This window comes from Dromaius novaehollandiae, chromosome 2, assembly GCF_036370855.1.
Source record: "Dromaius novaehollandiae isolate bDroNov1 chromosome 2, bDroNov1.hap1, whole genome shotgun sequence".
In the NCBI taxonomy this organism is placed as follows: domain Eukaryota; kingdom Metazoa; phylum Chordata; class Aves; order Casuariiformes; family Dromaiidae; genus Dromaius; species Dromaius novaehollandiae.
The window spans coordinates 143,242,600-143,253,457 of NC_088099.1; the positions used below are offsets into that span (position 1 = coordinate 143,242,600).

At 34.8% G+C, this 10,858-nt stretch overlaps 1 protein-coding gene across 1 annotated transcript in view; it reads left to right on the plus strand.

The window, feature by feature from the left end:
- The window catches only part of UBR5 (ubiquitin protein ligase E3 component n-recognin 5), a 92,000-nt gene extending 83,674 nt beyond the window's left edge, over window positions 1-8,326 (plus strand). The window contains exons 52-60 of the mRNA XM_026119653.2: window positions 138-268; window positions 877-937; window positions 1,256-1,431; window positions 1,968-2,052; window positions 3,403-3,558; window positions 3,947-4,060; window positions 5,194-5,338; window positions 5,935-6,020; window positions 7,165-8,326. Coding sequence (XP_025975438.1) covers window positions 138-268; window positions 877-937; window positions 1,256-1,431; window positions 1,968-2,052; window positions 3,403-3,558; window positions 3,947-4,060; window positions 5,194-5,338; window positions 5,935-6,020; window positions 7,165-7,377 — 1,167 coding nt within the window. The 3' untranslated portion in view covers window positions 7,378-8,326. The remainder of the gene's footprint in view (window positions 1-137; window positions 269-876; window positions 938-1,255; window positions 1,432-1,967; window positions 2,053-3,402; window positions 3,559-3,946; window positions 4,061-5,193; window positions 5,339-5,934; window positions 6,021-7,164) is intronic.
- The last annotated feature ends 2,532 nt before the right edge of the window (window positions 8,327-10,858 follow it).

Here is a 10,858-nt window from a genome sequence, read left to right on the forward strand (position 1 = left end):
TCTGTAATTTGTCATTTAGCTTATGAGATATCTCTTAACATATTCCATATTTAAAATACTAAAACTTTTCATAAAACTGTATTTGAAAACTAGAGAACTGGAGAAGAATAGTAAGACATTCAATTCTTTGTCCCCAGGCTTTTGCAAGTAAAATCACAGGAATGTTGTTGGAATTGTCTCCTGCTCAGCTGCTTCTGTTACTAGCTAGTGAAGATTCCCTTAGAGCAAGAGTTGATGAAGCCATGGAACTCATTATTGCACATGGAAGGTAAAGGATTAAGGATTCTGATAAAAGATGAAAAATGGTATTGTGGCAAGGCACTTGAACTGTGATATATTTGACTTTGACACATCCAACTTATTGCTTGCTTTGTTCTACACTTTTTTGGACAAGTTTTTTTGGACAAGTGACTTACTGACTTTGGCTCCCCATTAGAAAAGCAAAAATGCACTTTTTTTCCACACAGTCTACTTTTTCTTTCTGAAGTGTAAGCTCCTTGAAACAAGGGCTACTGCCTAATCCAGATCAGAATCATGAATGCATTGACTACTGTGTACAAATGTAAAATCAAAATCCTGATTGGCGTGAAAATCCAAATGAGCAAAACTGCCCTTAGAACCCAAATCACAATAGCTTGCATACCTATGTAGCTGTTGTGATTAAGGAATATAAAGAATTTGGGCACATAAAGGAATATCATTTCCAAATTATTATGATGTATAAGATTCAGAAATTGAACTTAAAAAATATATTTTTAAATGAATTCATCTACTTCCAGAATATGACCATTCCTTGCTGTAAAATTAAATCTTTATTTGCTTTTTTTTCTTTCGATTTTCTTCTGTTTTTCTTCTTCTTCCTTCCCCCCTGTCAAGGGAGAATGGCGCTGACAGTATATTGGATCTTGGGTTACTAGACTCTTCAGATAAAGTGCAGGTAAGGGATTTGTTCACCAATTGAAAGTTACTTAAAGTGATTCAGTTGTACCAGTTAATTAAAAAAACTTAACCAACTAGAGCTTTATTTGATCATGCAGGACAAAGTTTTGCTTAGTTATCCCAATAAAGATACTTTCATGTGTTTTTTTTTTTTTTTAATAGTAACACAAAATTATAAAATATTATCACTAGGAAATATTGTGGAACTTCTTAACTAATGAAACTTGAATCTTTGGGTCTAGTAGCAATGAGCTTGCTGATGTTGGTCAGTAACTAGAAGTAGGTTTATTAATTGCTATTTTGACTTTTGAAACAGGAAAATAGAAAGCGACATGGTTCCAGCCGCAGTGTAGTAGATATGGAATTAGATGACACAGATGATGGGGATGATAATGCACCACTTTTCTACCAACCTGGAAAACGAGGTTTTTATACACCAAGACCTGGTAAAAACACAGAAGCAAGGCTGAATTGTTTCAGAAACATTGGCAGGTATATTATTAATGTACTGTTCTGAAAAAATGTAGAAGGTGAATATACAAAATGCCAGGGAGAATGTCAAAGATCCAAGCTGCAAAAATTTTATTTATGCCGTATATATTCTGTATTTCTCACCTGGATCTATGCAGTGGGGAATTTGAATACATCCGCTTGAGGTTTCTCTTCCTGTTAAATTTTCAGTTTATCTTTTTCACTATCTGGAAGTTTACAATCCGGCAATTTTATACTGCAGGAAATGATCTTTGGAAGTGGATTTGAGGAAAAAGTTGCTTGTTTACTTCTGTCTTACTGATTGGAGGGGGGAAAGAAAATTACCACTTTTCCTTGACAAATGATGTTGTGGAATAAGACTGTATCGTGAAATGACGTATAACAGCAATTCACTTTTGGGGATTTATGGGGCTGGAAAACTAGCTGCAGCTTATTTCTTAGAGTATTTGGCTTTTTTTTTTTTAATGCAAGTTTGCTGAAAGATCTCCAATGTAATTTGTGTTATAGCAAATCAAAACCCAAACCTTTATTTTCAGAATCCTAGGGTTGTGCTTGTTGCAGAACGAACTATGTCCCATCACGTTAAATAGGCACGTAATCAAAGTTCTTCTTGGAAGAAAAGTAAGTTGAACATAGAAATTTGAATTTCCTTTAATTACATACAGTTTCATCTTAAAAACTGTATTTTGTTTTTCAAAGTGAACTTATTGACTAGCAGGGTTGGTACTGGAGCTGTCAGGATGCTTTTAAATTAGAAAGCTTTCATTTTTTCATTTCTTAGATTTTAACTGCATAGATCCACTGGAAGTGTTATAATAGGTTAGCCTTTGATTCTCTTCAGAAACAGCTTATTGCCCTCTTTTTATTCCTTCCTGAGACTGAAGACTCAGAAAGGTGTAGTGTTAGACAGTACTAGAAGATGGCATCTTGGCTTACCCAGAGGCATTTTCCTCAGTATTTGGGAGAACTCACTGAATTAAATTATAATTACATTTTGTCTCAGGTGTAGGCATAATCTAACTCAGAGCAATAATTACCTAAATTTTTGGCCAAAACACTTCAGGATTTTTTTTTTCCCTAAATACTGATTATATAGTACCTGTTTCGTGCATTAATCGGTAACATCATGAGTTCTGTCTGATGTAACAGATTACATCCAGGTTTGTTATTGCTGGTCCTTTCTTAAAAACAATGCTGGTCACATAGTCAGTTATCCAGCTTCTTTATGATCTTTAATGAGAAGGGGTTAATGGCAAAAAGGTATGCCTTCAAATATCCCCTGATATCTTTCAAAAAATATTCCATCTGCATTCTTCAGGCTTTTTTTCTTGAAAATATATTCCTTGCATTTAAATGTTAGGTGCATCAAAGAACATTTTGTTTGGAAAGGAATGGTGGGCTTTCTGTTCTGTCTGATAAAGGACATAGGAACCAAGGAACCTTAGAAAACAGCGAAAAGTCAGCATTGGCAGTCTAAGTCTTGGAAGCTGTTACGTGCAGCTACCGGGCCCTCAGTCTTCAAACACATACTGCTGTGGTATGTTTAAATTGGAGGGGAATATTCTTTCAGTGTTTTGGAGCACCAATGCAAATTATTTCCAGCTTCAGTCAAAATTAATCAAACCTGTATTTAGATAAGTGATACACAGAAGAAACTGTCTAAAAACATGTTAAATTTCTATAACCTCTACTATGCCCATTATAGCAGAAAAGGCTTTGCAGGTCTGTTTATGTTCTGCTATTGCACTTCAATCCAGTATTCTGGTTATGAACGTTCAAAAGCAGGCTGAAAATAGGCGTTTGGCTGGCATTATTTCCAAGTGTTTATATGCTTCATTATGTGTGTAATGCAATGCCATATACTAGTCTATATATTAGGCACAGTTCATGTAATTTTGAATATATTCTTAAACAAGTAGTGTGTTTCAAATATCTTTTTTTTTTTTTTTTTTTTTTTTTTTTTTTTTTTAGGTGAACTGGCATGATTTTGCTTTTTTTGACCCGGTTATGTATGAAAGTCTTCGGCAACTTATCCTCGCTTCCCAGAGTACAGATGCTGATGCAGTGTTTGCAGCAATGGATTTAGCATTTGCAATAGACCTGTGTAAGGAGGAGGGTGGAGGGCAGGTAAGTAGAGCTAAACTTGTCTCTGTAGTTTAGCAGTTTGACAACTTACACATGTGGTAGTGTACGTGTAATCCAGGCTCTTCTGTGGTGCCAAAGCTAGTACTCTACCCTCTGTATATTCAAAGCGAGGAGTTTTCTTTAGCCATTGAAGTGTGGGATATTTTTCCTTGAATGTGATGGGATGATAAAGCTGGGGACAGCACAGTTGATTCTAAAGAATCTCTAAAGCTAACTGATAGTAGTAGCAGTAAATCTTGCTTGTTTTTAGAGTAAAAGAGTGTTATTAAGTTTTATAAATCACTATTTAACCTACCATATCTGTTACAGCAATCTCATTTACTTGTTGCATTTCTTTTCTTTTAAAATGGTTCTTGTTGCTTTGCCATAGGTTGAACTTATTTCCAATGGTGTAAATATACCAGTCACTCCTCAGAATGTTTACGAATATGTCCGGAAATACGCAGAACACCGAATGTTGGTAGTAGCAGAACAGCCCCTACATGTAAGTCTTTAGTTTAAAAGCAAACAGCCCTCTGCCCTGCCAAAGATTCCAGTCTGTAACTGTTTTCCTCATGATGGTATTGCTAATCATGTTCCTTTAGAAGTCTGATGGCCTGGTTAAAAAGACTTCCTAATCTCCTAACTTTTTTCGTGATTGTACGGCTGTTTATGCAATACTGTGAAGAGAAGGGTTTGAATAAATTCTGTATTTTATAGAATGAAAGATTACTTCTTTTAAACTCCATCTCATTGGTAAAGTACATATGTTCATTTCTTGAGCTTAAATAATATGCATCCCCTAGAGATTTTTGTATTCCATTCAGCAGCTACTTTGTCCTAAGATCTCTTTGTCACCTTTGACTTTTTTAACTTTATAAACAAAGATTAAAAAGAAATCCCAGGATATTTACATAAATCACCTTGAACTCCTGACTTGATTATACCCTAGCTTTAAAAGAAAAAGTCAGTTATGACGCATACAATTTTGTTCTTATTTTTACTACATACATTTCTGACAAGAAATGTAACAATTGACTGTAAAAACTATATTAAAAGGAATTTGCTTTTTGAAGCCATTTTTAAGTGAAAGTTATGGAAAAAGATGTTTTTTTGATTAGCGTGTGAAAGACCAATACTTTAAAATTGCTCACTGTGCTGCCACATTTCCCTTTCATATGATACTATGTTGAAACTAGGTCATTTCTGCTGACCTTGGTTTTCTGCTGCAGTTCTCAGTCATGGTTATATGAGAGATGAATTTTTGTAATTATCAGATACATTGCTGAGTTACATCTGATTACATTGCATCTGAACTTTTCAGCAACAGAAAGTGCATTTGTTTCTGCTCCTGTTGGTTGGTAGAATATGAATTCAAACTGTTACTGCTTTCTTTTGTATGCCTAATACTAGCCTATGGTTTAACACAGTATTTTTCAGACTTCGGATTGGTGCTGTACTCTGTTCCAGAAAATTTACATCTCAGATGGTAAAGCTTAGAAAGAAAAGAACAGCTAGGAGGATAATGAGTAATGAATGAGTTGATAGAGGATTTCATATGGAACTTTTCAATAATGCATTTAAGATTAATCTGAAAGTGATGTGGCTACAATGCAGATCTTGTGGTTTTCATTTAAGGCAATGAGGAAGGGTCTCCTGGATGTACTTCCAAAGAACTCATTAGAAGATTTAACAGCAGAAGATTTCAGACTTCTGGTAAATGGCTGTGGTGAAGTAAATGTGCAAATGCTAATCAGCTTTACCTCTTTCAATGATGAGTCAGGTATGAAATAACTTACTCATTTAGAAACAGAGTTGCAGAGATAACTTAACACTGTACTATATTGGGTGGAGTTACCAGCATTAAACTGTCTCCAAATTAACTTCACTTAATGACTCACTGAAAGTCATAATAAAATTCTTGCTGTTTTTTAGATGTTTGAAAATGCTTACCTTCAGCTGGAGGGGCAGGGCGCATGTGGGAAAACACACTTTCCAACTTCAGTGTCAAATTTAACATTAAATACAAGGATTGTATTATTGGTAGCGTGTCTTTCCTTCTGAAAGTTCTAACTTAACTGTAGAACTATAAATATGATTGAAATATGTTTACATAATTTTTAAACTATGTTAGCTGATATTAGGCTTTTTTGGATAAGGAGGGAGTGGGATTTGTCCTGACATATGTCAGAATTGGCCTTTATGTTTGAAAGTGTTTATATTAGTTATATTAGAGACCAAACTAATTCTATCAGGCTTTAAGAAGAAGAGAGATTGTAGCTGAGACCCAACTTTTACAGTACATGTAAAAAAACAGGATCTTCAAATATTTAATGTCCAGTGTGCCAACTGAATTATATGTATTTTTATTTCACACAGGAGAAAATGCTGAGAAGCTCTTGCAGTTCAAGCGTTGGTTTTGGTCCATAGTTGAGAAGATGAGTATGACAGAAAGACAAGATCTAGTAAGTTATTCTTTCACCGTGGAAGTGTGCAGAAGAACTGGAACTGCTTTTGTATCATTACTGTTTTAAATATGTTTACATAAAGAGACTTTATATGTGAAGGGTAAGGTGCCAGAGCAGGGAAGTTGGGATTGATTAGACTTTCGATTCTGGAAACATGAGGTGTGAATCCTAGACAAACTTGCAACTGAAAGTGAGTGTGGTGTGTCCTTACCCATATTCACAAATCTGTTATGAATTACAGATACTTAGTCTCAGCACAACAGTTCTTGAGCAGAGTTACTGGTGGTTAGTCAACCGTGTGTGGGCTAGTAGGGTTTTGAGGCTGAGTTCTCTTCCTGGATTAGCTACTCCTGGCTTCGGTGTATCCTGAGGGCAACTACTTCACACCTGTGTCCTCTCTGTAAGATGTCAATAACAATACTATATCCTCCTTCTCAAGGCACTTTAGGAAAGGCTGATGAGAAGCATAAAGGAGCAAGATACTGTTCAGGGGGTTTTATTTTGGAAAACCTGCCTATAAATTTTGTACATTCACTTCTTAAAACTATTGAGCTTCCTGCTACTTAAGGCCTTATCTCTCCTTTACAGTTTGCTAAAAGGAAACAAGGACTGATCTGAAAAGTGGAAAATGTAGAGCATATTTCTTAAGGAATATCTGTGGTTACCCTTTGGTAGTGACTCTGCTCTGCAAGTCAGTATTTCACACTTGAGATGACAAAATATTCTCCAATGCTGACTTCTGTCTGTACAAGTAGTATATTCTGTAGTCGTTGTCTGGTTTGGGAAAAAAAAATTCTGGTGTAATTTGTATTAATGGCAGTTGCCCTCTTCTCAGATGATCTGGGGACATCACAATTCACTGAGGATTTCTTGATGTGGGATCACTTTGAGTTCTGCTTTTATTGTTTTTGATAGAAATATGTAATATAATCAGCAGCTGAGGAAAGGAAATGAGGAAATCTGTTAAAAAAGCAGGTAGCATAACCACTGAGTTTAGTTGGCATATTGAAAGGACTGTATGATCAAACATACTGTGACTATTCTGTGCCATTCTTCTTTCACCCATGCCAGAACGGTGAGCTGTATGCAATGTGAATTTTTATGATCCTGCAAAATTTTAAATTCTGTCTTCTTTTTTCAGGTTTACTTTTGGACATCAAGTCCATCCTTGCCTGCCAGTGAGGAGGGATTCCAGCCTATGCCATCAATCACAATAAGACCACCAGATGACCAACATCTTCCTACAGCAAACACTTGCATTTCTCGCCTTTATGTCCCGCTCTATTCTTCTAAGCAGATTTTGAAACAGAAATTGTTACTCGCCATTAAGACCAAGAATTTTGGTTTTGTGTAGAGTATAAAAAGTGTGTATTGCTGTGTAATATTACTAGCTAAGTTTTGTAGATTTTTCCATTTGTCTATAAAAGTTTATGAAAGTTAATGCTGTCATACCCCTGGTGGTACTTTAAAGATTAAATGCAAACATTCCTGTACTAAATTTGTAACATAAAGGCCTAAGGAGCACTAGCAATATCTGATTGTAACAGTTTGCTAGTCAATAAGTCCTTGGCCTAACCCCAGCCAAAGATGACAGCAGAACAATATAATTTACACTGTGATTTATCTTTTTGCTGAGGGAAAATATGTAAAATGTTCTGAAAATTCACTGCTGCCTTTGTGGAAAGTGTTTCAGCAAAGGTTCTTGTATAGAGGGAGTAGGGAATTTCGAAATAAAGAATTAAGTATGTTCTGTGTTTTATTTTAACTTTTTTATGGTGTTTAATTTGTGGTTGGCTGCAGTTGTGTATCATGTATATTGAACTTGTAAAAAGTTCCTGACAGCTCAGATCTCAGACTTGAGATCATTCACTTATGAAACCACTTTCATTGCAATTTTTGTTCTGGTTGCATTGAACGCTGGCACATCAGATACCATCACTAATATTTTGCATGTAATTTGTACCTTTAGTGGGGGTTTTTTTGTACATATGATGAGGCCAATGCACAGTATTTCATAGTTCACAATCAACATTTTTTGTATCCCTATTTCAGTGAACAGACAGTCAGGAGATTGTTCCACTACCAGTTCTAACCAGACACTTGTACTACGTTATCTTAACTATGTAAACTCAGCCTGGGCACTTTCTGGTAACTGTAAAATGTTTATAAGATCATGATTATTGAAGATACATTTTGGAAAACTTTAATGTTCGTGAGCAGCTTAACTTCTTTTGTATCTAGCCTTTTTTAAGTATCTTGTTACAGTTTTTTAATAAAGAAATTACAGACAAAATACCAAGTCATATTGAAGAAACAATAGTTTTTATTTATTTAGCCACTTATACTTTAGCTAACAGCATACACCAAACACAGTTGTTCATGAAAAATCTGAATTTTGTAACTGAAAAATTGACCTGCAGAAGACATTCAGCCCACATTTTACAGTTAGCAGAGAATCCTGAATGAAATGGGCCAGGCAACACTTTCTTTTCACAGAATTGATTTGAAGGGAAAGTGGCTTGCTCTGAAAAACCTCAAGTTTATTAGGTTAGAATAAAATTTTAACTGCATTGTAGTGGGTTCTACTGTATGTTCACTTTTAAAGTGGTTGGTTTTGGGGAGGGTAGTCTTTGAACATAACCTAGGACTTGTTTTCCCTAATGCTTGAGGGTTTGAGGGTTTTTTCTTTTTTTTTTTTTTTTTTTTTTTTTGAGAGCTAGGAAGTGATTAATAAATGAAGGAGCTAACTTTTTTTTATATATCATAACAAAGGTCTGAAAGCTTAGTGGACTGAAATATTGAAGGTTGAGGGCTTTTGTGGTGGTGATGTTCTTCTTTCTCTGCTTCTCCAACCCTTTAAGTCCATGTTAGTGATTTTTTTTTTCTTACTTTTGTTGGGGAGAGGTAAAGTAAGGTTCCATCAAAATCTGTATGGAATTCAGCTCTGCCAAAGCTCTACTGGATTTTTCATGGAGTCAACTAACTGGGGATGTCCAGAATTTACCTATAACCGTGTTTTTAGAAAAAGCCTCTGTTTTCATCATTTATTTAGTTGCTACAGATATGCAGCACGGTTTAGGTCAAAAATTCTGATCACCACTTGCCAAATTGATCCTGAAAACATTGTTTCCTAAATAAAACTGACTGTTCCAGGCTTGTGTAGTTAAACTGCAGATAAATCAAGTAAACGGATGTAGAATTATTTCTGCATGTACTGATACTTCCTAAATCAATCATCCTAGCAAAGGTTAGTTTTAATGTATGGGAATTTGGAGTCTGTTCTGGATTTACTGTTGTGATCTTCGGTGTATCTTAAGTTCAAAATTGTATCAGTTTTTATTATGCTAGCATAAATTTTTAAAAAAAAAAGCAGTACAGCTACACAAGTCTAGATATAGGTGTATTAGTATAGAGATTTATACTGGTCTGTGTAGCTGTTCTCATATTCTAAAGAGAATAGTGACAAAGGTACAAAGCAACATAAAACTTATGCCCGGATTTCTAACTGGTGTAATTATTTCCATTACCAAAAACGGCTCTTAACTGAAATGTGTAAAGTTAGTAGAAAGCAAAAAAAGAAACTGTTTTAGAATAGGCCTCAAATCTACATTTTTGTAAAATAAAAGCTCCCTCCCTCACAAAGCTTTGTGAGACCTAATGATGTATTTAAAAAAATATCCAAGATCCTTGGATGAAAGGCCATATATAAATGTAAAGTACTGTGTGTATATATATATATATATATGTATTGTGTGTATATGTATATAAGTGTATGTGTATGTATAACATATAAATATATGTTATATGTATATATATTTCTGTATATAGCTTAAACATTTTTAAAATCCTGTAATGTATAGCTAGACAAAAATTATGCAGGTTAACTCACAGTAGCTCACCATATATACACACACAAGGCATTCTGATGACATAAGTGGAGAGGGAACCTAGAATGATTTATGCTGTCGTCATTGACTTGAAATGTGTATGTAGCTTTATAAATAGCTTTTTTCCTCTGTATGCTATATTTAAACTATATCAAGATTTTAATAAGAAAAATGTTTATTAAAATCATACACCTCATCTCCCTTTGACTTAAGCCCTTCTGTTAGTTCATTTTTAAGATGTGGTAGAGAAGTTAAAGGAAAATTCTGTAATGTTTAAATTTTTTATAGTCTAAATCTTTAGCAGTTCATAATTGCTGAAATAGGAGATACAAAGTATTAGCTACTAATAAAATGTTGTCACCAACATATCAGTTCCTATTCTGAATCTAGGAAAAACTGATACCATAGTGCTAACTTGCCATGGCTTATTCTTAACCTTGGTTTCTGTTACTCAGTTAACTGTATCCAGCACAGCAGCTGAATTGCATGTTTCAGCTTTGTTACAGTTTTCCAGAAGTGAAAAACTGAATGGCGTTTTCTCATCAAGTGGTATTTTCCAGCTGTTTTGTTTGGGAGTTAATGCTTTGGTCACTAGATAACATTCAGTGAAAAAAACAAAAAAAAAAGAATGGTTAACTGAAAAATTTGTGAATCAAAAGCAGTGCCCTTGTACAAGAGCAGTCATTCAGGGAGGTTATAGGAAATTACATTTTCCTAACTCCTTAACCTAAATTTGTCTTCTAAAAGTGCACAATTGTATATGGACCTACTGTTTTTCAAAAGCTTACTTCAATGTATCCATCCAAAAATGAATGCATAGAGAGCAGAAAGTATGAAATTTGTATCTTTGGTTGTCATTCAGGTGGGAGAAGTGTGCAAGTTGCTAACGCTGCTGCTGTTGCAGCTGTGCTTTGCACAGTACACACTTTTGAGGCCTGTTTCAGAATA